The 27,691-nt window shown below is 40.7% G+C and overlaps 1 protein-coding gene across 4 annotated transcripts in view; it reads left to right on the top strand.

Moving 5' to 3' along the window:
• The window catches only part of LOC122558393 (neuropilin and tolloid-like protein 2), a 46,676-nt gene continuing 18,985 nt past the window's right edge, over nt 1-27,691 (top strand). The window contains exons 1-8 of one of the 4 annotated variants that reach the window (XM_043706914.1): nt 1-1,140; nt 2,300-2,386; nt 4,191-4,244; nt 19,278-19,355; nt 20,435-20,575; nt 20,880-21,128; nt 26,542-26,586; nt 26,695-26,822. In XM_043706914.1, the coding sequence (XP_043562849.1) occupies nt 2,350-2,386; nt 4,191-4,244; nt 19,278-19,355; nt 20,435-20,575; nt 20,880-21,128; nt 26,542-26,586; nt 26,695-26,822 (732 nt within the window). In that variant the 5' untranslated portion in view covers nt 1-1,140; nt 2,300-2,349. The remainder of the gene's footprint in view (nt 1,141-2,299; nt 2,387-4,190; nt 4,245-19,277; nt 19,356-20,434; nt 20,576-20,879; nt 21,129-26,541; nt 26,587-26,694; nt 26,823-27,691) is intronic. The other 3 variants (XM_043706913.1, XM_043706916.1, XM_043706915.1) reach the window with 3 other exon arrangements.

Raw genomic sequence — 27,691 nt, 5'->3', positions numbered from 1 at the left:
ATCGGAAGACATTGCTGTCAGTTGCATTGCATTGCCCTAGTTAATATTTTGAAAATTTTCGAAATTCCAATGATGTAAACGTTTGACGATAAATGAAAAGCTAGTAGCTTGCATTTTTCAGGAATCTATCTTTCCGTGCAGGAATATTTTGCCTGAAGTGTGTTCTGGGAGCAGTTACTTGAAACGATCAAAATGGTATAAACCCACCCTGTCAAAAAAAATCTGAAGTGTATTTAAATTTCTCTTTTCATCTGTTTTACCATAACTATCCAATGATAAGAGTTCGAAATCTTCTGGCTATTTAAAATAGTGTTGTGCATACTAACTCCGTCAAGTGATGGTGAACTTATTTTTTTTAAAAAAGAGAAGCTTCATTAACGGTTAGCCTTTGGACACTGCCGTTGTGTCTGAAGGTGTGTGTGTGGAATTGGAAACAGCAGGCTGCAGCTTAGTGGGTTCTGTGAAGTGGGTGCATGCGTACAAGCTGCTCACTGAAGCGCCGCACGTAGATCGGAACATGAGCTTCATTCACTCGCTACCCAGTACTTCAATCCAGCTGGGAGCTGGAGTAGCTCTTTCTGCTCCTCGGAACAACGACAGTCCCTTCCTGTCTGCTGTGCACCCTTTGACGGATTTCGGCAGCTTTGAAACTACTGCGATACTCCTGCATTCCTCCTTCAGTGTTTGTCAATCGATAAGTCATTTAAACCAAGACCTACGGCCACAGAACATTCTTCGAGGACTGAGGGTATTTGTGGAGGAAATGCCCAAGGGATAGACCCAGTAAAGGGATGGAATTAACCTCGTGTGAAAAGTTTGCCTCCGAAGAAACGGGTCTGTGGTGTAGGGGAAAGGCATAATTTGCTTTCTGAATATAATTAGAATATCAGGAAATTGGATTATGGACCTGATGTATGAATCTAAATAGGTATCGAGCATTAAGCTACTGGATACAGGCTCAGTTCGCTTGATTCCAAAAGCGTGGTTTCCTTGATTTACTTGACAACCGCTCCGGAGTGATCTGTGCTGGTCTGGATACGGTCAGCTTTGTTAACTGCTCTCAATACAAGAGGAGGTACTCCGGATAAATCGACACCGAGAGAATGGTGCTGGAAAGACAGTTTTTCTTCATGTTCAAAGGTGAGTTGTAGTAAAAATATAAAATAACGTCGCCATCTAGAGGAAGCATCTCTGCTTTGTAAATCATCCAATCCTATTGTCCAAAAGAATTGTTCTTCAAAATATGCCAGTTTTATTTTTATATTTTCGAGGTTTGGGGCTTCGCGGAATGGCGGTCTGCCAGGGCTTCTCCAACAGGCTAAAATAACGTCGTAACACGGACTGGAGTATTTCTGTTCCGTCGTGTTCGTAACCTAATGTTTTTAAATGACCAGTCACTTCGAATCCATGTCAAGCCATCAAAAAGTTTGCAGGAAGGAGACAGCCCCGCTAATGCAGCCAAGAATAACGTCGTGAACACATCGAGCGCAAGGGTTTAGAGCAAGGGCTGCTCATTTATTCTGAGCAGAAGTCTCGCTCCCATCGAGTCTAAATGGACGGTCAGTGTGGAACCGTGCGAAAGGAAAACAGAATTGAACCGCGGCTTCTTGCATCTGCTCGCCAGGAGAGATGGAAACCAATTGGTTCCCTCGCCCCCGGATAGCGCGGAGATTAGATTACATTACAGTGTGGAAACAGGCCCTTCGGCCCAACAAGTCCACACCGACCCGCCCATTCCTCTACATTTACCCCTTACCTAACACTGCGGGCAATTTAGCATGGCCAATTCACGGGGAGAACATGCAAACTCCACACAGTCGACTGAGGCGGGAATTGAACCGGGGTCTCTGGCGCTGTGAGGCAGTAGTGCTGACCACTGTGCCACCGCGCCGCCCATGGATTCGATGTAGTGGGTGTCAGGGTGTGATCCTGCCCAGATTGTTGTAGTTTAACGGGAGAGTGTTGAAGTGCCAGCTCCACGTGGTGCCGTGAGTTCCTTCTGTCCGAGCACCTTGAACCACCACATTCTTCCCCACCCCGTACCCGCTCCCTCTTGCAGCTCCCTCTGAGTTTTTACCCAGCTTCAGGGTTTCCTCGTCAAATACTTATTGTCCAGACATCGAGCGCAATTCAAGCACTTAACGGCACCAAATTCCTGTCAGTGTGGTTAGAATTTCACCACATCTGTTTTTGAAATGCACCAGTGAAAGCAAATGCGATGTCGAGGAGCTGAATTCACCTCCTGATGTTTTTGTCACCGCATTACTGAAAGTTGTTTTATTTTGCTCTGAACTGACAGATTTTAATGAGTGGCGGAGACGCTGAAGGGTCATTGACCGTGACCCGTGCATGGGACCACCATGTCCCAGTTGCCAGACGATGTTGAGTTAAATTTATTGTTGAATGATGTTGAATACGAAACAGCAAATATGGTGATATTTCTCGTCCACTTGGATGAAAATTGTGCAAAGCCTAGTTTTTTTTCATTCAGATTCAATTTGCCGCCTCAACGTTGTATGACAAGCCAGTTCGTGTACTTCAAGATTTCACGGTACAAATAATTGATAGAAAGCTTCTAATGGATTTGATTGGATTACCTCGTATACTTGCTCCGAATTCGATTCATCAGAAATAATGGAAAGTATTATTGTAAAACGTGAAACATGAAACTGATCTGAGAAAAGGATTGTCAATTGTCCTTCCAAATATTTCCTCGAATCCTGTGCCAAAAACAATGCAACGAGCATTTGGAATTCGCTTGTGCAAAGCATTAGTGCACAGGCGCTTTGTTAGCTGACTTACACATTGACAGGGCAGCACCACTTCATATCTGAACATGCACAAACAGAATGAGATTTCCCCGTTCTCCAGCTTGCTCAGGGATCTCCCGCCCCCCGTGGCTGGGGAGCTTGCACCAGACCAAGAAGTCTTTCCTCTCCGTTGGCGCACTGGGAAACTTCGGGTGCATCTGAGTCGGTTAATACAAGAAAGACCGAGTAGTTTCTGCTACACATGCATTCAGTAAAATGTCTTCATTATCCCTTTTCCCTTTAGCGTCAGTCTCGTCCTTACAAACCAATCGGCTTCTCTTAAGGGGCAATATGGCTAAATGTAATTTATTTCGAAAAGTTGTCACAATCTCTTTCAGTAATATATGCACGGCACGATTTCCTTTTGGTGATAGTCACTTAACATGCAATGACTGTAATCTGCATACAAGGTATGTTCAGCCGTATCCAATATGACACTTGTTTCACGCAGTTGAGCCAAACAAAACGGCAAATGTTAATTTTCTATAATTAATATGAGCCGATTCCAGACCTAAATCCCTTGCTGCGCAGCAAGATAGTTAATACTGTTTGAACTTCTGATGAGGCCCGTGTTAATTCCATTATTGCTTTGTAACTAATGCCGGCGAACAGTTATTCTGTTAAATTACTTGCACGCGTATAAATAAATCTTATAAATTCTAGTCATCAAATTGAAACATTGAACATCATACTTAGTTTTTGGAAAAAGGCTTACACTGAGGTTTGAGGGGGAAAACATATGATGTTGAGAATCGGCTCGATAAAAATTGCATTTACCATGTAAATTCAAACGGTTTGGGAATATTTAGCTTCACCGTATATTAAACTTGCAAAAGTGCAAAGAACTCGCACCAAAGCCTGAATGACACGAAGGTTTGAATATTGAGGAATTATGTTCAGTGAATTTCATTCATATCTGCATTCCTCTCGGTTTGCGCTTTGTGTTGTAGTCGTCCACAATCATTCCCATCTTCATCAAACATTGAAAGCACCCCGAGGTTAGAGACTTTCCCACCAGGACATCACAGGTGCTAAAGAATGTCGAAAACCTCCCTGACGACAGCAAAATCTGAACACTTGAAATGAGACGAAATGTGGTCCCCTGTAAGCCTGTTTTCTTTCGTGGGAGATGCAGATGAATTGGTTACGTATCTAGAAAACAAATCTCTGCATGTTCGCTTTCCCGCTTAATTATGAAGAATTATATGGGAGTAGCTTGTGTACATGTTATATATGTAGATGTTCATAAAAGTAGTTGTTTTAATTTTTTTTTAAAATTCCAATCTCTGCTGAATTTATCCCGATGTTATATGATTCCATTTGATGTTCAAACTGCTGCGTCACTTGACACAAACATTGAGTTCTCTCTTTCTTTTCCAGTCTGGTCGATCATTGTTCTCACTGGAGGGATCGCGTCTATACAAAAGGCGCAAGGTGCGTTTGTATCTCTGTACGGCTAGCAACATATTTGATTGTAATAAGCTGTTTAAAGTACCTTGGGTAGAAATGTGTATGAGAAAACAATGTCTTGTATATCAGTTACAATGTACATTGTAAATGCATTGCCCCTCGTTGTATTGTAAATGCATTGCTAGACAATACAATGCGGTCACTGGGGGACCCTGCTCCAGTGGAGTTAGAGTCCAGCCTGTTTCCATCTGACCATTATGTTAATGAATCGCTCATTGAAACAGTCACCACTTCCGCCCGGCCTCATCCCAAAAGATTCAGAAATGGGATCAAAGCAACGATATACGTGTTGGTGGCAAGTATCAGCAACTAAGCATCCGTGTGCAACTGCTATGTATTGGTTGCATACTGTCAAAGCCGCTTTCATTTTCATATACTACACAAGGCGCTCCGTGGCTTGGTTTAGACCTTCCTGTTCTGCTCTCCAGTCCTCAGGGAACCCGACCCATCGGAGACGTGTTCCTAACCTGTTCTGAAATCGAGGAGTAGCTCTACTACTGAGGTGGAGACTGAACTTGTATTAATGAATTGTTCTCCGTTCAGTGTTATCGATTTTCAACTTTTTTAAAAAAAAGACAATTGGACCAGTTTCAATGTCTTCAACAATGAACAACGGATGGGATACTAGAGACCAAAGCGGAACTTCCACTTTGCAATAGAGATTTTTATTTCCTTCCACATGGTGCTTTTAACTTAATGGATAGATATTTTACCCTTTGCTCAGCAAGTTAATTATCGTAACACATACGAGAGTTGAACCTGATGCTCTCCAAATACTGTTGGATCTCCCTCACTGTTTTCACATCGAAATTACCAAATGAAACCAAAAATCTCGTTTGGTTACCACTCCCCGGAGTGTTCGAGAGGCGTGACATTATTTCCAATTTCAAAAGTAAAAAGAAATGAAATGATTTGAGATCTTGTAAAATAAAGCCATATCCCAGCTCCGTGGTCAGTATCATTCCGGCTGATGTAATGCGCATACAGGAAATCAACTCTGTTGACCATAGAGAGAGAGGCTTCATCTGGTGGCTTTTTGCTGTAGCTGTAGGCCAATTAGTGGGATTCATTTCTGCTACTTGTCACTTATGAATTAGTTATGAGCTGTCATTTTCAGGTTATTTTTGGTGAGAGTGCGTATTGCCAATCTGTTGTAACCTCTGATCATTCTGACACAGAGATGATATCCTCATTTCCTGTTCTCATCAGCTAGTATGTCCCAAGGGCAAGGGTCAGTGTTTAGGACTCTCATATCAAGTTTGCAACCATCATTGGTGTAACGGCTGATACATTTTACTGGTGTTTGGCTCTGGATATCACCTCACACAGAAAATCATTGGGTATGTGGCATCTTGCAAATGTGCATGAGCCAGCAAAGAACTACATGTGATTAGTGTAAACACACTTCGGTGTTTGAGAGAATGAGAGAACTGTAGCAGTGAATTGTGGGTGGTACGGTGGCACAGTGGTTAGCACTGCTGCCTCACAGCGCCAGAGACCTGGGTTCAATTCCCACCTCAGGTGACTGACTGTGTGGAGTTTGCACATTCTCCCCGTGTCTGCGTGGGTTTCCTCCGGGTGCTCCGGTTTCCTCCCACACTCCAAAAATGTGCAGGTTCGGTGAATTGGCCATGCTAAATTGCCCGTAGTGTTAGGGGCAGGGGGTAAATGTAGGGGAATGGGTCTGGGTGGGTAGCGCTTCAGCGGGTCGGTGTGGACTTGTAGGGCCAAAGGGCCTGTTTCCACACTGTAAGTAATCTAATCTAATTTCTTCCTCCGTGATGCAGGAAAAATTGCAAAGATGAACAATGTTGTGCTTCTTTTCTTCATGGTTGTAAATCATCCAAGTTTTGGGCTATTTCTCTGCCATGAAGCATCTTGAAGGAGGTGCACAAACATTTCTTGCCTATAGCTCAGTCAGAGTAATACAGATATTGCCAGGCTCCACACCATTCCCGCTAAACTCCTTACATCAGCCTGCAAAATGGGGCAAGGCAAAGTGCAGCCATTAAATGGTCATAAAAATCTCAAAAGGAGCAAGGTTGAAGAGCTTCAGTACACAACTTTTCCCCAAATGCTTGTAGACCCTTGTCTCACTGATTGTGTTGAACATTTTAGTGAGATCTACAAAAGGTTAATAGAAGTATATCCTGATTCCTACACTCCTAGCTAGTGTATGGGTAAAATCATGTCCAGTGTAGATTTGCCAGCACAGAAATCATGACGTGTTTTGGAATCCACTTGTGATCATAGAACAACACAGCACAGGAACAGACCCTTCAGACCACCATGTTTGTTCCAACCATGATGCCATTCTCAACTAATCCCATCTGCTTGCACATTGTCCATATCCCTCTATTCCCCGCCTGTCCATCTATCTGTCTAAATGGCTCTTAAATGTTGCTGTCTTATTTGCTTCTACAACTTTCCCTGGCAGCATGCTCCAGATACAGACTGCCTTTTGTGTTTAAAAAAAAACTTGTCTCACACATCTCCTTAAGGTTCCCCTCTCACCACAAACCTATACCCCTAGTCTTTGGCATTTCCACCTTGGCAAAACAAAACTCTGACTATTCACCCTGTCAATGCCTCTCATAATTTTATATGCTTCCCCCTGCAGCCTCTAAAGCTTTAGTGAAAACAATCCAAGTTTGTCCAATCTCTCCTTGTAGCTAATAAACTCCAATCAAAGGTAAATATCTTTTACACCCTCTCCAAAGCCTCCACATTATCCTCCTAGCGCAGTGACCAGAACTGCGCGCACAATCCAAATGTGGTGTAAAAAGTTTTATACAGAGGTGACGAGACTTGCTGACTTTTATACTCTATGCACTAACTGATGAAGGAAGGCACGCCATACACCTTCTTTGCTATGATTTATATTGTTACCTTCAGCGAGCTATGGACTTGCACCCATGATCCTTCTGTATATCAATGCTCCCCTCAGGGTCCTGCCATTTACTGTATACTTTGCTCATGCATGACCTCCCAAAATCCATCACCTCACGCTCATCTGGGTTAAACTCCATCTGTCATTTCTCCACCCAACTTTCCAATTGATCTACATCCTGCTGTATCCTTTGACAACCTTCCTCACTATCCACAACTCCTCCAATTTTCATGTCATTTGCAAATTTACTAATCAGACCGTGTACATTTTCATCCAAATCATTTATAGATATCACAAACAAGAGATCCCAATCTTGGTCATTGTAGAACATTACTCATCACAGACCTCTAGTCAGAAAAGCACTCCTCCACAACTATCTTCTGTCTTCTATGATCAAGCTAATTTTGTATCCAACTTATCAAGTTGCTGTGCATCTCACATCTTAATCTTCTGAACCAGCCTACTGTGAGGGACTTTGTCAAATACTTTAGTAAAGTCCACGTAGACAACACTCACAAGCCCAACCCTCATCGATCATCATGTCATTTCCTCAAAACGCACAAGCAAAGTTTTAAGTCAAGACCTCCCCTGCACAAAACTATTCTGACTATCCCTGATAAGTTGATTCTTTCCAAACCATTGATGCCATTTAAGAATGATCCTAGAAAATTAAAAATCACACAACACCAGGTTATAGTCCAACAGGTTTAATTGGAAGCACTAGCTTTCGGAGCACCGCTCCTTCATCAGGTGGTTGTGGAGGACACAATTGTAAGACACAGAATTTATAGCAAAAGTTTACAGTGTGATGTAACTGAAATTATACATTGAAAAATACCTTGATTGTTTGTTGAGTCTTTCATCTGTTCGAATACCATGACAGTTTCACTTCTTTCAAATGTAAATCACAAAACTTGTTTTTAACTGATGTTTTTTTTAAATTAGTGTTAGCCAGATAATACGTACTATCTGGCTAACACTAATTGTTACAGTTGACCTGAGAATGTAACTTTTTAAAAAAGGATTTGTGATTTACACATGAAAGAAGCGAAACCATCATGATATTCACACAGATGAAAGACTCAACAAACAATCAAGGTATTTTTCAATGTATAATTTCAGTTACATCACACTGTAAACTTTTGCTATAAATTCTGTGTCTTACAATTGTGTCCTCCACAACCACCTGATGAAGGAGCAGTGCTCCGAAAGCTAGTGCTTCCAATTAAACCTGTTGGGTTATAACCTGGTGTTGTGTGATTTTTAACTTTTGTACACCCCAGTTCAACACCGGCATCTCCAAATCATGATCCTAGAAAAGGCCTTCTCAGTGGCACTAGAGAGCAGGATGCCTCTGTATTTGTTACAACCTCCCCTCTGACTTTTTTTCTATAACGTGATGACTTTAGTGGCAGGTATGTTCAGCGGAATAGATCCTACCATCCAATAAAGGACAAAACCAGGAAGGTTTAACAGTGGATAGTACTTGAACAGTTCGACTGGAGCTCACTAAGTAGTAAGTGGCTTGGTTGAGTGATGTGTTCTTCATCTAATTCAACCATGACCAGAAGCTGCAGGAGACCATCAACCATAGACTGGGAGACTGACTCACAGTAATAGTCAGTTCAATAGAATGTCTCTTTGTATCTGTCAGTGAATACTTCACCGTCTACCAATTTCACGGGTGACAGCTTTGGACACACCCTCCTGATCCCAATATCCATAGCATATAACTGCCTGAGTATGGAAAATTTAATTTCTTGACATAGGTTGATACAGTTGGTTTGTGCAGTATCTCCCCGTCTTCTGCAGGACTGACTTGGATGCTTTCAAGTTATGCCATTTTCAAGATCATGAGCTTATGCTGTACATCATGTTGACATTCCTTATGATTCAAGAACAGATCTTATCTCTGTCAAATAGGCCTCTTTGCTAAAGATTTCACCTTTATCAAATATGGCTGCTGCCATTTCATAAGTGATTACTTTTAGCAACATCCAAACATTTTATGGTAAGTCTTTAGGAAGTAGTACTGTGCCAAAGTGAACTGTTGATATTTGGTGTCATTTCTTGACCCAAGGCTGGTGATGGTGAGCCATTGTGTTTGAAGCTGTGAAACTCTCAGGCTTGTATCTTCGCTCTGTTGCTATCAGGAGAATGGTCAGTATCACAATTTGTTTTGTGATGATTTTAGATGGAAGGTGAAATTTGAGAAGCTGGGGTTGTTTTCAAGATAGGGTTTGCAAGATTATGACAGTTAGATAAGGTAGACAAAGAACAGCTGATCCTATTTGCTGATGATATGAGGTTTAAAGGACACAGATGTATGATTTTGAACAAGAGAGCAGGAATGTGAACTACTTTCTGCAGCAAATATTGATGACCTATAATTCTCTGCCAGCAAGAATATATAAGCAGAGATGGTGAAAGTCTTCAAAAGAAAATTTGGGTGGACTCTTGAGGGAATAAACTTGCAGGGCTAGAGGGATAGAGTGAAGTAATGTGAAATGCTTTATAGAGAACTGGTGTAGACTTGAGGAGCCAGATTGCCTTTTTTTTTACTTTGCTTTAATGTTTCTTATTCTAAAAATGAAGAAATATAACAATTCACAAAAGAAAGTAGAAAATTTTCAATAACGATTCAGTGTCTTGCCCAGCTTTTAAAATTTTTATGCGTGGGTTAGTTAGTTTTGCTGTGCCTTAGTGCCTTACAAGAACATATTTCAATCAGTTCAAGTGGTATAATTCTTGAGCACTTACACTTCAGATCTGAATAATTCATAAAGGAAGCTTTGTTAATCATCTGTGCTGATCAAGGTTAAGGGGTCCCTAAAACACCTGCTCCATTGGCTTTTTAATGCATGAGGCATGTGTAAATATATACACATTCTCAGTATGTGCAACCTTTTTGAAAATTCAGTCAGTAGATCCTTTAGAGAATTTCAGCTTCTTAAGAATGAACGCACTCTAGATGTTGGATATTTAGATTTGGTAGAAAGGTTGCATTTGAAGATAGTTGTAAGTAACATTTTCTACTAGTTGAACAATACACACAAGCACAGAACATGAACCTTTTGGGTTTATGAAATTAATTGCCAAAAAGAGTGTATCCTGCCTTAGATACCTGGGCTTTAACATAAAACTTTCCTTCTTCCCTTTCAGAGCCATCCGCAATCATTCACTGCTGGAAATCATATTTTATAGCATGCACATTCAAATTCAGATAAGATTTGATGATCTTTCTCTTATTTCAAATTGTGTTGGTTCTGAACTGCATTTTTTTTAAACTTCTGGACTTTCAAGCTGGCTTGTTTTGTCTGTTGATGCTGATGCTGGTATTTTCTTTTTCTTCATTTGTTGCCATGGAGGGGAACAAGCTGCTTCCAACAAAATTAGTATTCCAGTTTTGACCAAGGGGCACTATGTCACATTAAAGACTTATTAGTTTGTCATTTGAGAATTTATAGCAAGGAACACAAAGATATCTAGAGATTATGTACAGTATTTGTGATGAGTAAATATATAGCACCTCTGGCTGAACACACATATTCTGCAATCCCAAAGTAAATTTTCTGCACCATTTCAGCTTTCAGTTGATATGAGTATTGCCATAGAATGTGATCTCATCTTGAACAAATTCGTTTTGGAGGTAGTAATCTCAATACAAAATTATTCTGTTCTTTTTAGGAGTTTAGATCACTTACATTGTGGAAACAGGTCCTTCGGCCCAACAAGTCCACATCGACCCTCCGAAGAGCAACCCACCCAGACCATTCCCCTACCTTTACCCCTTCACCTAACACTAGGGGCAATTTAGCCAATACATGGCCAATTCACCTAACCTGCAGTTTTATGGACTGTGGGAGGAAACCAGAGCACCCAGAGGAAACCCACGCAGACATACGGAGAATGTGTAAACTCCACACAGACAGTTGCCTGAGGCAGGAATTGAACCCGGGTCTCTGGCGCTGTGAGGCAGCAGTGCTAACTACTGTGCCACCGTGCTGCCCATATAGTCAGAATTGTCTGGTTAGAGTTTGTAAACTGATTTTAGTTGTTTTAGTTTATTTTGTTCTTCTCAATTAACTCAGTACCCTTTAGCATTGTCTTTTCTATGGCTTTCTCAGTCAGACTTGTAAGTTAACCATTGCAGAAATTTAAATATATATCACTTGTTTGTATTTCATTTTCAGAGGGTACAACATTCTTTGTAATTATTTGGATGCCGACAATGATGTTGTCCATGATAAGAGATATATTTGTATCCCATTTACTGTGGTCAGCTCAGTTAACCAATATATATTGGCAAGCATATCTTTCTCATTTATAACCTTCTGTTAAAGTGTCTGCTTTTGAGGCATATTCCACTGGCTCTCTATATCAAAGCACACACAGATATATTGCTTGTATATCACACTATAATGTGGTCACTGGTTCATAGTATATTCCCAGAAACCAAATGAACCGGCCTCACTTGTAGATTGATTATGGGTACTAACTGCTGCCATTCCATATTTTGGTCACTTATAAATCTAAATTGGCAAAAAGATGAACATAAATTACTAAACTGCTATTCTTAAATAAACAGACTTTATTTGGTGGATGAATATAGAGGATAGCTTTTACTTGGATTTGGCTTCAGACATAGCTGAAAAGAACTATATAAGCTATGTACTTGAATAACTGCTTGTAAAACTACAAACTTTCCTTTTCGAAGAAATTTTCAGCAATTTTCACAATCTGCTCAGGCATTTTAAGGTAATTTCTATTCACATGAACTGGTCCCCAGGAGGGAACAAAATGTTGCTAGGTCTGGTTCTAGAGAAAGGTGAGGTAAGCGTTATAAGTATGAGGAAGGGGACATTTAGTGGCCAGTAATTGTAGTATTTTAAGGTTTAACAACCTATGGAAAAAAACGGGAGCAATTAAGTGTGAAATCTAATTAATTAGGGGTAGGTAACTTTCAATAGAATGAGAATAGATCTGACCCAAGTAAATTTGAATTAAGGATTGACAGGCAACCATATAATGGATCAATGGGATCCCATAAAGGAGATACAGCTGAAAACAAATGGCACATCTTGTTAAAGCTTTCCATCATCTACTCATGGGACAATTTGCAAGCATTACCAAAGTAAAGGGAAAGCGATATTTATAACATATGAAGCACAGAGGGTTCTATTCCTTGCAGAGACAAAGAACATGAGTTCAGTGCATACGTGACAGCAATTCTCTGGTTTATTCCTCTGGCCAATGCCTTGCCCAATCAGAACCAAACTGCTTACTTTAAAATTCAAACACAGTTTGGTCACTTACTGTCAGTTATTATTAACTGGTACATTGTCCATGGCAATATTTCTACCAATCCAATCAATCAGCACTGTCTTCTCATACTGTATAAATGTTGTATGACCTTGACTTTAGTCATTCTTCGAAATTGTTCTGAGGACTTCAAGACAAAAAAGCTTTGAGAAAATATGTCTTCTTTCAACAACACTCAAGTCTATACCACCAAAATGCTAAAGAGGAGATCGTCTGTAAGTTGGGTTATATTTCCATGAAGGGAAACAACATAACAAACAAAGTCAAAGCTCCCTGGAGGATAAGAGGTAGAGAGTAATTTGAAGCAGAAAAGGGTGTTGGGTTGATAATAGAAGTGAGAACCAGACTAAGCAATGTTCAGAGGGGAAATGAAATATTAAATATGAGCTGCAAAAACAAAGAGAATGAGAAAAGCTGACAACTAACATAAAAAGGAATCCAAAGACTTCTGTAGGCTTATGAATAGGAGGAGAGGGACTCTTCTGGAATCAAAACAGAGATATACAGATGAGAGCTGAAGATCTGGTTGAGAAACTAGATGACTTTGAATTTGTAAATACTAGAATACCTTTATACCATAATTCACTAATTCAAGGATTTTTTTTCCTCAGTGACACTGAGGAAGTGCATGCTTAACACATTCCTCTAAACCCTTAACACTATGGCAGTTCCAGTCTATGTTTATTAGAACAAGTCAACAAAAATTTAGTGCCTGACCAACCTGTTAGAATTCTTTGAAGAGGTAACATGTAGGTAAGACCAGGGAAACCTGATGGATGTTATCTACCTAGACTTCCAAAAGGCCTTTGATGAGGTGCTTCATGGTAGGCGGCTGAGTAAGGTGCGGGGCCCATGGTTTTCAAGGTGAGCTACTGACATGGATTGAGGATTAGCTGTCTGACAGAAGGCAGAGAGTTGGGATAATAGGTTATTTTTCGGAATGGCAGCTAGTGACAATGGTGTCCCGTAGGGTTCAGTGTTGGGGCCGCAGCTATTCACTTTATATATTAATGATCAGGATGATGGGACTGGGGGCATTCTGGCGAAGTTCACCGGTGATACAAAGTTAGGTGGACAGGCAGGTAATTTTGAGGAGATGGAGAGGCTGTAGAAAGATTTAGACAGTTAAGGAGAGTGACCCAAGAAATGGCTGATGTAATTCAATATGAGAAAATGTAAGATCTTGCATTTCAGAAAAAAGAATACAGGGACGGACTATTTTCTAAATGATGAAAAAATTCATAAAGCCAAAGTACAAAGGGATCTGGAAGTGCTAGTCCAGGATTCTCTAAAGGTTGACTTGCGGGTTGATTCCGTGGTTAAGAAAGCAAATGTAATGTTGTAATTTATCTCAAGAGAGTAGGAATGTAAAGATTGTATTCATTAGAGTTTAGAAAGTTGAGGGGAGATCTTAATAGAAACTTACAAGATAATACATTGGCTTAGAAAGGGTGGGAAATTGTTTCCGTCAGGCGGGGATACTAGGACTCGTGGGAACAGCCTTAGAATTAGAGGGGGTCAATTTAGAACAGAAATGAGAAGACATTTCTTCAGCCAGAGAGTGGAGGGCCTGTGGAATTCATTGCCACGGAGCACAGTGGAGGCCGGGATGTTAAATGTCTTCAAGGCAGAGATTGATAAATATTTAATCTCGCAAGGAATTAAGGGCTATGGGAAGAGTGCGGATAAGTGTTATTGAAATGACAATCAGCCATGAATGAATGGTGGAGTGGACTCGATGGGCCAAATGGCCTTTCTTCCACTCCTATGTCTTATGGTCTTATAGAAAGTTAAAATCCCCTACCATAACCACGCTATTATTCTTACAGATAATTGAGATCTCCTTACAAATTTGTTTCTCAATTTCCCTCTGACTATTAGGGGGTCTATAATACAATCCCAATAAGGCGATCATCCCTTTCTTATTTTACAGTTCCACCCAAATAACTTCCCCTGGATGTATTTCCGGGAATATCCTCCCTTAGTACAGCTGTAGTGCTATCCCTTATGAAAAACACCGCTCCCCCTCTTGCCTCCTTTTCTATCCTTCTAGTGGCATTTGTATCCTGGAACATTAAGCTGCCAGTCCTGCCCATTCCTGAGCCACGTTTTTGTAATTGCTATGATATCCCTGTCCCATATTCCTAATCATGCCCTGAGTTCATCTGCCTTCCCTGTTAGGACCCTTGCATTGAAATAAATGCAGTTTAATTTATCAGTCTTACCTTGTTCTCTGCTTTGCACCTCCCTGCCCTGACTGTTTGGCTCGTTTCTTTTCTCAACTGTACCAGTCTCAGATTGATCTCTTCCCTCACTATCTCCCTGCGTCCCACCCCCCTCCCATTTTACTAGTTTAAATCCTCCCAAGCAGCTCTAGCAAATCTCCTTGCCAATATATTAGTCCCCTTCCAATTTAGGTGCAATCCGTCCTTCTACCCGAGAAGAGATTCCAATGATCCAACAATGTGAATCCTTCTCCCATACACCAGCTCCTCAGCCATGAATTCATCTGCTCTGTCCTCCTATTCCTGCCCTCACTAGCTCGTAGCACCAGGAGTAATCCAGACATTACTACTCTCGAGGACCTCCTGTTTAAATTCCTGCCTAACTCTGTATTCTCCCTTCAGAATCTCAACCTTTTCCTTTCGTATGTTGTTGGTTCCGATGAGTACAATGACCTCCTGCTGGGCTCTCTGCCCCTTGAGAACATTCTGCACCCTCTCTGGGAAATCATGCCTCTCAAACTTGATTGAGTTTTTTGAAGAAGTAACAAAGAGGATTTATGAGGGCAAAGCAGTAGATGTGATCTATATGGACTTTGGTAAGGCATTCAACAAGCTTTCCTATGGGAGACTGGTTAGCAAGGTTAGATCTCATGGAATACAGGGAGAACTAGCCATTTGGATATAAACTGGCTCAAAGGTAGAAGACAGAGCGTGGTGGTTGGAGGGTTGTTTTTCAAATTGGAGTCCTGTGACCAGTGGAGTACCACAAGGATCAATGCTGGTTCCACTACCTTTTGTCATTTATATAAATAATTTGGATATGAGCTTGAGGTATAGTTAGTAAGTTTGCGGATGACGCCAAAATTGGAGGTCTAGTGGATAGTGAAGAAGGTTACCTCTGATTACAATGGGATCTTGATCAGATGAACCAGTGGTCTGAGGAATGGCAGTTGAAGTTTAATTTAGATAAATGTGAGGTGCTGCATTTTGGGAAAGCAAGTCTTAGCAGGACTTATATACTTATTGGTAAAGTCCTAGAGAATATTGCTGAACAAAGAGACCTTAGAATGGAGGTTCATAGCTCCTTGAAAGTAGAGTTGTAGGTAGATAGGATCGTGAAGAAGATGTTCCTTTATTGGTCAGAGTATTGAGAGGTCATGTTGCAGCTGTACAGGACATTGGTTAGTCTACTGTTGGAATATTGCATGTAATTCTGGTCTCCTTCCTATCGGAAGAATGTTTGTGAAAATTGAAAGGGTTCAGAAAAGATTTACAAGGATGTTGCCAAGTTTGGAGGATTTGATCTATAGGGAGAGGTTGAATAGACTAGGACTGTTTTCTCTGGAGTGTCAGAGGCTGAGGGTGACCTTATAGAGGTTTATAAAATCAGGAGGGGCATGGATAGGGTAAATAGACAAGGTCTTTTTCCCTGGGGTTGGGGAGTCCAGAACTAGAGGGCATAGGTTTAGGGTGAGAGGGGAAAGATATAAAAGCGCTAAGGGACAAGTTTTTCACACAGAGGGTGGTACATGTCTGGAATGGGCTGCCAGAGGAAGTGGTGGAGGCTAGAACAAATGCAACATTTAAAAGGCATCTGGATGGGTCTATGAATGGGAAGAGTTTGAAGGGATATGGGCTGTGTGCTGGCAGGTGGGACTAGATTGGGTTGGGATATCTGGTCGGCATGGACGGGTTGGACCGAAGGGTCTGTTTCCGTGCTGTACATCTCTATGACTCTATGACTCTAAGTGGTTATATATTTCCAAGTCTGGATAGTGAGTGGCTTGGAGATAAGTGTTAGTGTTCCCATGTGTTTTCTGTCCTTATTCTTCACCTTGAAAGGTGTTGTCTAAGGATCATTGGCAAATTTCTGCAGTTCATCTTGTAGTTGGGGCACGCTGCGTGCCATTGGTGGTGGAGAGAGTGGATATTTTTGAATGTGGTGCCAATCAAGCAGATTGTTTTGTCCAGTGTCAAGCTTCTTGATGATTGTTTGAGCTGTACTCACCCAAGCAATTGAGGAGATTCCATCACATTCATTGTGCTTTGTAGATGGTGGTCAGGATTTGGACAGTCAGAAAATGAATTACTTTCAGTATTCTAAGCTTCATACCTACTCTGATGAAAGTTGGATCGTGTCTTCTTGGAGAAAGTCATTGGTTGGCACAAATGTTATTTGCCACGTGTGAGCCCAAGCTCTGATATGGTCCAGGGAAAAGACAGTCAGGATACAAATAGAAGACTGGGAGACAGAGACAGAAACAGAAACAGAAACAAACAATTCTTGTGAGAAGTGATTAGATTAGATTACTTACAGTGTGGAAACAGGTCCTTCAGCCCAACAAGTCCACACCGACCCTCCGAAGAGCAACCCACCCAGACCCATTCCCCTACATTTACCCCATTCACCTAACACTACAGGCAATTTAGCATGGCCAATTCACCTAACCTGCACATTTTTGGACTGTGGGGGGAAACTGGAGCAATCGGAGGAAACCCACGTAGACACGGGGAGAATGTGCAAACTCCACACAGACAGTTGCGTGAGGTGGGAATTGAACCCAGGTCTCTGGTGCTGTGAGGCAGCAATGCTAACCACTGTGCCACCACGCTGCTCATGGAAATACGTTTCTCTCCAGAAGAGGTAAATTTTTATGTTTTGGTTTGAAAAGGATTCTGGAGGCAACATATGAACAATTAAAAAGGATTAAAAACCTTAAGAGATGTTTGAAAAGCTTGGAGATGCTAGAGAGCTGGAAATTTTCCAAAAAGTGGCCAAATCATGAACCAGAGTCTTACTGGTTAGTTGATTGAGGCTAAGAGCCGAAGGAGACCAAGTTCATAGATAAAAATCACACAACACCAGGTTATAGTCCAACAGGTTTAATTGGAAGCACACTAGCTTTCGGAGCGACGCTCCTTCATCAGGTGATTGTATCTCCGAAAGCTAGTGTGCTTCCAATTAAACCTGTTGGACTATAACCTGGTGTTGTGTTACTTTTAACTTTGTACACACCAGTCAACACCGGCATCTCCGAATCAAGTTCATAGAAGCATACTTCACTTATGATGATTGTATTTGTGAAACTTGGAGATGCTGTTCTCAGACTCCCAACCTGCCTTTCATGAATAAAGACCATATTGCAGAAAAGATTTGGCACCTGCTGCCATATGGAGAGTGATGTGAGTGGTTTAATCAACTATTTAAAGTGAAATTTACCTTTTATTTGAAGTAACATTTGTTTGTTAGTTCATGTTTAATTTAGGTTGGTTTTGATTCTATTAAAGTAGAAGGTATCATAAATGAAAACTTAATGCTAATTTCTTCATTTGGGGGTCATTCCATAAACTCAGTTTATGGTTTGCCAACAGGATCATACTGACTGCCAAACTTTTTTTTTATTTTCGAGCCTTTTGTCTCCACAATTTTCCACACTTGTTTACTAACTTGCTGCTTTCCATTTCAAGCTTTGCTTATCTCCTTTTTGAACATGTGTCCAGGCTCCAGGCCCCCTGCTAAGTTAAACCCTCTGCAATAGCACGAGCAAATCCCCCCACAGTACTGGTCGTGCTCCTGTTTTGGTGCAATCCCAGTCGTTTATGCAGGCCCCATTGCCCTGAAACCAGCCCTACCTTTTCACCCTGATACTTGAGACATCATGATGTAAAGCACTTGATTGTAATTCCACTGGGAATATAACCATTGTCTCACCAGTAATTAGAACTGAAAACCAGTAGTAGAGCAAGATGCATTGACGGGTCTCCTACACTACTTGCTTGGCCTTTCTTATCTACAAGGTAGTGACCCTTTCCCTCTCTGCCTCAACACTAGAGTGACTATCTCCTGAAACATGCTAACAATGTGGCGCTCAACTTCAAATTAGCTGTTACTTAAGCTCCCACAATGAAGCATCAACTCCTCAAGCTGACTGTAGCATGAAATATAACTTGTGGTTCCCACATAGCACTGGATATACATTTGTTTGGTTAAAGGATTTATTTTTATTATTTAAACTTACCAGAAATAAGCATAAAGTGTAACTGATCAGGACTAACTATACTTACCAGCCATTATCAGTTATCTCCTTCCATTGTGCTGATGTAACATGAGGTGATCGATCTCATTGATGCTCATGCTTGCTGTCTGAATGGTGGAAGCAGATTCAGTAATAACTTTCTAAAAGAAAATTGGTTAAATGCTAGAAGCGAAAAGATTGCAGAACTTTGCAGATTGAAGGGAGGCATGGGATTACTAAAATGCTCTTTCAGGGAACCAATATAGGCGTGAAGGGCCGAAAATCTAAACTGTCTCATTCTGTACTGTAATACTATTCTGATTTGGATTGGCACCAGTATATGTGAATATCAGACTAACCACAATACTGGATGCTTTACCAACAGCACGCCAAGCACAGAATCTATTGCTTTCAGTGGAGCTGTGAGGAAGAAGTTGTCACATCTAGCATAAACTGATTGGCAGTACCCATCAAGATGCTACCAATTACAAGTAAAACCCCAGCATACCTAACTGGCAATGATCATGGTGACTTATCTTTGCAGGGTCCAGATCATCAGAGAATCAACTGCAGAACTATGCCGTCAATACACATAGAGATGGCATGTCCAGTGACAATAATGGTAAGCTGCAGTGTGAATACAAGAATATAAGAATTAGGAGTAAGAATAGACCACCTTGCCCCTCAAGCCTATTCTGCCATTTAAAAGATCATGGCTGATCTGATTGTGGTCTCAATTCCACTTTCTTGTCCACTGCACCCAATAATCCTTGAATCTGCTGTTAATCAAAACTCTGACTAACTGAACCTTGAACATATTCAATGATCCAGTCTCCAGTACTCCCCAAAGAAGAAATTTCCACAGACTAACAACTTTGAGAGAAAGAAAATTATCCAAATTTCATAATTTAGTGGGACAACCCATATATTGAAACTTTGTCCCCAGTTCAACATTACCCTTCAAGAAGAATTATCCTCTTGGCCTCTACTTGTCAAACCCCTTGAAAGGGGAAAATAAAGAATAGTGGCTAGGGTTTTGAAGAGCACAAGGGTCTTTTCTGCCCCCTACTCACCTAATTATGCTTATACATTGACTCCTTTACATTACATTTACCTTTTGGTTTTAATCATCTAGTGCTCCTTCAGCCTTAGCAAATGGGTTGGTGACTTTTCCCAAAGGTTTTCTGTAACTTTTTCAGATCTAGTTTAAGTCTCTAGTATAATTGTTCCCATTCTTTAAATTTCATTTACTTACAGTTTGCCTATTCTGTAGCTAACAGTCTCCCTTTACACATGGAATTATGCTGAAAACTGAGTGCAAATAATACACTTCCAATTGAGTGTCTCTAAAATCTGCTTCTAACCATTCATATTTACACCATACCCATGATTTACCATTTTGGTGGCTATCTTTTATTCACAAACCATACTCAGTAGATTTTTTTACCAATCTCTGCCTGCTCCTTTTCCTGCCCATTCTTACATCTGCACACTGCAAACGGTGGTTGCTCATGACCAAAGCATGTAGTTGACCTGCATTAGCAGCTCACATTTGTATACTGAATCCAAAATATCATAATCTCTATTTAATTATTATATAACTGCATCTGTTTAGCATGAACCATGTTCTGGGCTTTGTGGTCCACCTACCCAAGCATATCAACAGTGCCTCAGTATAAACTGAAATCATTTCATTTGCAGAGTTCCAGAACACTATACCACATCACAAGTCTGGAAAGCAATGTGGAGTTTGGGTTCGGAATGACAATGGCGGATATTTTGCTTCACCGAATTACCCAAATGCTTACCCTCCCAACAGAGAATGTATCTACATACTGGAAGGTAATGGGACTAGTTCACTTCATCTAACTCATTGGCACTAGTTGAAATTTGGTGTCAATTCTCAACACAAATCTGCCCATATTTATCAGTAGGAGTTATCTACAGCATTTGCTTGAACAATGATGCATAATTTAGGATTGCTAAACTGCAAGTTTGTCACCATGTTACACAGTGATAGCCCTTCTGTTCAAAATGTTCTCAAATGATGAGAACATTCCTTTCTATAACTGAACATATCTAGAAGCCAACTTGTATTCTTTAGCCTCCAAGAATTATGTTTGTTGCTATTTTGCTGTATTTGCAGCGGCCCCACGCCAGCGAATTGAACTCACTTTTGATGAACCTTATAGCATTGAACCTTCATGGGATTGTCGATTTGACCACTTGGAAGTCAGAGATGGACCATTTGGATTCTCTCGTGTGATAAACCGTTACTGTGGTCAAAAAAGACCATCGCTCATTAAATCATCTGGAAGGTTCTTATGGATAAAATTTACCTCGGATGAGGAGTTAGAAGGTTTTGGATTTCGAGCAAAATACTCATTTGTACCAGGTAACTAATTTATTGGCATTTAGAAGGTTTTCAATGGTACACTATCAACTGTGATAAGGGCATGAAATGGGAGGCAGCAATGTAGCCATTCATTATTCACTGTTCCTGATTTATTGTTCTATAAAAAGTAAATCAGATGGAATGTAGAATGGTTAGCTGATCTGCCACCATTCATTGAAGGTCAAGTTGAAAGTTCTGTTTAGTACATCCACTGTTTGATTTATATGAACCAAATGTAATGAAAGCTTCAGCCACAGCCTAATTTGAAAATAAAATGTTGTTGGGTTGTAATGGACACTTTTATTGCTCCTTCAGACAAAAGTAGCAATGAGTCTTTTCATTGAGTATATTGTAATAATAATGCTTACACAAAGGTGTTTTTTAAGGGATTCCAATATTTTGATTCAACAACAGTCAATATTGGCAATGCATGCTCTAATCAAGATGCTGTCACTTAAAGGGAACTAGAAGTTGATAATATCCTCATGACATTTGTACTGCAGACCTTCATAATACAAGTTAATGGAGAAGGAGATAGTTTTAAAGTAGCCTTCGTATGCCGGGATAATGATTTCTGTAGGTAAGCCATATACAAACAAGTGCAGGCAGATAGAGGTTGAACCAGGAACAGCGTCTCCCCTAACTTCTCTATCGAGCCTCCTCATGGTTTTGACAACCTCTATCAATATCCTCCCAGCCTTCTTCTTTCCAACTCCTTCAATCTATCCTCATAACCAAAGTTTTTCATTCCTGGAGCTATTCTTGAAAATCGCTTCTGCACACTCCAATACATTTACATCTTTCATTTGATGTGGTGCCCACAACTGTGCACAATACTCCAGCTGAGGTTTAACAAATGTCTTTTATAAGTTCAACACCATCTCCTTGCTCCTGTACACTCTGCCCCTATTAATAAAGTCAAGGACACTCTGTGCTTTATTAACTGCTCTCTCCACCTTCAATGAGTTATGCACATACACTAAAAGTGCCACTGTTTCCCCCTTTAGTATTGTACCCTGTGTACTATATGGTCTTTCAATATTCTTCCTACCAAAGTTCATCATCTCGCTCCTTTGCATTGAACCTCAGCTGCCTCTGATCTGGCCACTCCACCAACGTGTTAATGTCTTTCTAGAGTTCAATGCTGTCCTCCTCACAGTTTACAACTCTTCCAAGTTTCACATCATTTGAAAACTTTGAAATTGACCCCTGTAAACCAAGATCCAGATCATAAATACCTTATTAGGAAAATCAAGGGTCCCAACATCAACCCCTGAGTAACTCCATATAACCCTTCCTCCAGTCTGGAACTTTCCTTGACTATTACTCTCTATTTTCTATCACTCATACAATTTTGCATTCACATTGCTACTATCCCTTGTTTCTACCATGACCTATAATTTTCCTCACAAGTCTGTTGTGGTGGCACTATATCAAATACCTTTTGAAAATCCAGTTATACCACATAGACAACATTACCCTCATCAACTATTTCTGTTATCTCTTAAGGAAACGCCATCACGTTCATTAAACACCATTACACCAGTAGAAATTCATGCTTACTCTTCCTAATTAACCCACCCTTCCAATGTGATTGCCAATACTATCCTGAATAGAAGCTTCCTCACCACCAATTTTAAACTGACTGGTCTACATAGCTGAGATTGTCCTGGCAACCTTTCTTGAATAAGCTGTAATATTTATAATTCTCCAGCTTTCAGGCACCTCCTCCAAGTCAAAGGAAGACAGAAAGATCATGGCCAATGCCCTCACAGCTTCGACTCTTATTTCCTTCAAAATCCTTGGATGTAGATCAACCGATCCCTGTGCTTTGTCCACTTTAATACTGATAGTCTATGCAAGACTTCTCATTTTTTTATGTTTTAAAATCCTTCTAGTAATACAGTGTCCTCCTCAATCACAATGACTGAGGTAGCATCTTCTGCTCTTCTAAAGACAGATGCAAAGTATTCAATTAACATTTCTGTCAAGCCCTCAATCTCGATGTGTAAATCCCCATTTTGATTTCCAATTGGCCCTATTCCTCTTTTAATCATTCTTTTACAATTTATATGCTTATAGAAGACTTTGGAATTCCCTTTATATTAGCTGCTACTCTTTTCTCATAATTCTCTCATTTGTTTTTTCATCTGCCCTCTATCCTTTCAATATTTATTTTGGTTTCTCGATTGCATTTTTTTAACTTTACAGCTGTCATAAGCACACTTTTTTTATTAATGTTAAATTTCACCTCTTTTGGCATTCACTTGCTCTGGATTTCTTTGTTCTACCTTCCCCATTTGAGGGAATAAATCTTGACTGTACATAAACCATTTCCGCTTTGAAGATAGCCCAGTGCTCACTAATGTTTTCCACCAACCTCTTGTTCCAGGCAATCTTCCCTAGCTCTGCCTTTGTCCCAGTGAAGCCAGCTCTCCACCAATTGATGTTTCTCACTCTGGATTGTTGCATGCCATTCCCCACCACCATTCTGAACTTTATGACACAATGATCGTTGTCTCCTAAATGTTCCTAAATGTATGTAGACAGGCCAACAAGAGGTGAGGCCATACTGGATTTGGTTCTGGGTAACGAACCAGGCCAGGTGTTAGAATTGGAGGTAGGTGAGCACTTTGGGGACAGTGACCACAATTCGGTGACTTTTACTCTAGTGATGGAGAGGGATAAGTGTGCATCGCAGGGCAAGAGTTATAGCTGGGGGCAGGGAAATTATGGTGCAGTGAGGCACGACTTAGGATGCGTAGCTTGGAAAAGTAGGCTTCAAGGGAAGGGCGCAATTGATATGTGGAGCTTGTTCAAGGAGCAACTATTGAGTGTCCTTGATAAGTATGTACCTGTCAGGCAGGAAGGAAAGGGCCGTGTGAGGGAGCCGTGGTTTAATAAGGAATTGGAATCCCTTGTTAAAGGGAAGAGGACAGCCTATGTAAAGATGAGGCATGAAGGTTCAATTGGGGCGATTGAGAGTTATAGGATAGCCAGGAAGGACCTGAAGAGAGAGCTAAGAGCAGCAAGGAGGGGACATGAAAGGTCCTTAGTCGGTAGGATTAGGGAAAACCCTAAGGCTTTCTATAGGTATGTTAGGAATAAAAGAATGACTAGGGTAGGAATAGGTCCAGTCAAGGATAGTAGTGGGAAGTTGCGTGTGGAGGCGGAAGAGATTGGGGAGACACTGAATGAATACTTTTCTTCAATATTTACTCAGGAACAGGGCATTGTCGTCGATGCGAACACTGAGTCACAAATAAGTAGAATGGATGGCTTTGAGGTATGTAGAGAAGAGGTATTGGAAATTCTGGAAAGGGTGAAAATAGATAAGTCCCCTGGGCCTGATGGCATTTATCCTAGGATTCTCTGGGAAGCAAGGGAGGAGAATGCAGAGCCATTGGCCTTGATTTTTATGTCCTCTTTGTCTACAGGAGTAGTCCCAGAAGACAGGAGGATAGCAAATGTGGTTCCCTTGTTCAAAAAGGGGAGTAGGGATAACCCTAGTAACTATAGGCCGGTGAGTCTCACTTCTGTTGTGGGCAAAGTCTTAGAGAGAATTGTAAGGGATAGGATTTATGAACATCTGGATAGGAATAATATGATCAAGGATAGTCAGCATGGTTTTGTGAAGGGCAAGTCGTGCCTCACAAACCTTATTGAATTCTTTGAAAAGGTGACGAAGGAGGTTGATGAGCGGAAAGCGGTAGATGTGGTATATATGGATTTTAGTAAGGCGTTCGATAAGGTCCCCCATGGTAGGCTACTGCAGAAAATACAGAGATATGGCATTGAGGGTGAGTTGGAGGTTTGGATTAGAAATTGGCTGGATGGAAGAAGACAGAGGGTAGTAGTTGATGGCAAAGTTTCTTCATGGAGTGCCGTCACTAGCGGTGTTCCGCAAGGATCTGTTTTGGGACCATTGCTGTTTGTCATTTTTATAAATGACCTGGAAGAGGGGTTAGAAAGTTGGGTGAGCAAGTTTGCGGATGATACGAAAGTCAGAGGAGTTGTTGACAGTGAGGAAGGATCTGGCAGGTTACAGCAGGATATAGAGAAGCTGCAGAGCTGGGCAGAAAGGTGGCAAATGGAATTCAATGTAGCTAAGTGTGAGGTGATTCACTTTGGGAAAAATAACAAAAAGATGGGGTACTGGGCTAATGGTCGGATACTTGGTAGTGTGGATGAGCAGAGGGATCTTGGTGTCCATGTACACAGATCTCTGAAAGTTGCCACCCAGGTAAATAGTGCGGTGAGGAAGGCATATGGCGTACTGGCTTTTATTGGTAGAGGAATTGAGTTCCGGAGTACTGAGGTCATGATGCAGTTGCATAAGACTCTGGTGCGGCCGCATCTGGAATATTGTGTGCAGTTTTGGTCGCCATACTATAGGAAGGATGTGGAGGCATTGGAACAGGTGCAGAGGAGGTTTACCAGGATGTTGCCTGGTATGGAAGAAAAATCGTATGAGGAAAGACTGAGGCACTTGGGGCTGTTTTCACTAGAGAAAAGAAGGTTTAGGGGTGACTTGATAGAGGTGTACAAGATGATTAGGGGTTTAGATAGGGTTGACCGTGAGAACCTTTTTCCACGTATGGAGTCAGCTCTTACGAGGGGGCATAGCTTTAAATTAAGGGGTCGTAGGTTTAGGACAGATGTTAGGGGTAGATTCTTTACTCAGCGAGTCGTGAGTTCATGGAATGCCCTGCCAGTAGCAGTGGTGGAATCTCCCTCTTTATGGGCATTTAAACAGGCATTGGATAAGCATATGGAGGATAGTGGGCTAGTGTAGGTTAGGTGGGCTTGGATCGGTACAACATCGAGGGCCAATGGGCCTGTACTGCGCTGTATTTTTCTATGTTCTATGTTCCCGAATTGTCACTTGATCAACTTGGCCCATGTCATTTCCAAGGATCAGGTCCAAAATTGCATTTGTTCTTGTTGGACTCTACACATCCTATATCCTTTCTGCTAGTTGCTGGTACATAGATTGTACCGAACAATGTGATTATAATTTTTTATTCCTTCACTCTGTCCTGAACTCTCTGGGACTTCCTCTTTCTTCAACACTGCAGTTCCCTCCTTGACCAATACTCTCTTCCTCCTTTCCTTCTGTTTCTGTCTTTCCATGACCAACTTATTCCCAGGAATACTTAACACCCAGTTTTGCTCATTCTTGGCTCTAATATAGCTACAATATCATACTTCCAAAAGGCAATCGTGTCTGTACCTCAACCAATCTTATTTACTATCCTCGGTATATATACATTCTTGTATCCTGACTTCATTTCTTTCTGACCATTTTCTTGCGTACCAGGTTCCTCTAAAAGACAAGTTTTTATGGAAGTCATCAAATGTTATGTAGTTTAGCATGTCATCAAAATTAAAAATACATTTCCTACTTTTACAGATCCTGACTTTATCTATCTTGGTGGAATCTTGAACCCAATTCCAGGTATTTTATTACTATTACATGTTCAGGATGAACCTTTATGAAAATTTTGATTTATTTAAAGTGTTTTAATTAAATTTTCCAGTAAATATTATAATTTTGTCTTGCCAGATTGTCAGTTTGAACTATCAGGGCCTGACGGCATTATTCACTCCAGTCAAGTGGAACAAGAGGAGAAAATAAAACCAGGTGAAGCAATTGACTGCATCTGGACAATAAAAGCCCCACCCAAAGCAAAAGTAAGTTAAGTTTGTACTTCTCAGATAACAAGGTACGAAAAAGATCTTTAACTGAGGTTCCTACCTCGAGATAGAACATTTGTAGCCTCATGTTAAAATTGAAACATTGCAGTTTCAGAATAGTGCCACTTAGAAATAAAGAGAAGATAACTAAGAAGATTGCTCGAGAACTGCCTTCTAGGAGTAAAGTTGTTGGTCCTCATGCTCTATTATGGAGTCAAGATGCAAAGAGTTGAAGATTTCTCCACATTACTTTATACCCCAAAACAAATTCAAATTTCAAAAGATTAAAATTCATGCAAGTAACTTGTTGCTTTAATCTCATTAATCTATTTTAGCAATAATCTCGAACTGTGTCAGCAATACATGCAAACAAAAACTTCAATAAACTTCATTAGGCCAGTACTTTGTTAAAAATAGAAATATACAAAAATAAAATAATAATTGCAATTCATTACAACAGACAAATTTTAAATAGTGTTGTGTTCCCAGTAGAGATTGATAATTTTTTCAACACAGATGAATTTCCCAGTAACTAACTCAAAGAACCACACAATAAGATTCCATGTTTTTACATTTTTAAAATAAGCCCAGACTAAACATAACTTTTCTATGCTTTAGTTGCCTGAAAAGTAATTCCGAAGTAATTTCTTCACACAACTGAAAATGTAATACTCTGTTTCTACATTTACACTGCAATCTCTACAGAAGTGTTGTCTCACGTTTAAAGCCCAAGGCACCTTCCAGTTCTAAAGGAATCTCTTCTCCTTGCTGCTTCATTGTGCATCTTCCAGTGTTCGTTTGAACAAAGCCCACTTTACTCAACCCTTTGGGCATAGTCAGATGAGTTTCCTGTTGTAAGGCGCCTT

Source organism: Chiloscyllium plagiosum, chromosome 17, assembly GCF_004010195.1.
Source record: "Chiloscyllium plagiosum isolate BGI_BamShark_2017 chromosome 17, ASM401019v2, whole genome shotgun sequence".
Taxonomy (NCBI): Eukaryota; Metazoa; Chordata; class Chondrichthyes; order Orectolobiformes; family Hemiscylliidae; genus Chiloscyllium; species Chiloscyllium plagiosum.
This window is presented reverse-complemented; position numbering and strand designations above follow the sequence as displayed.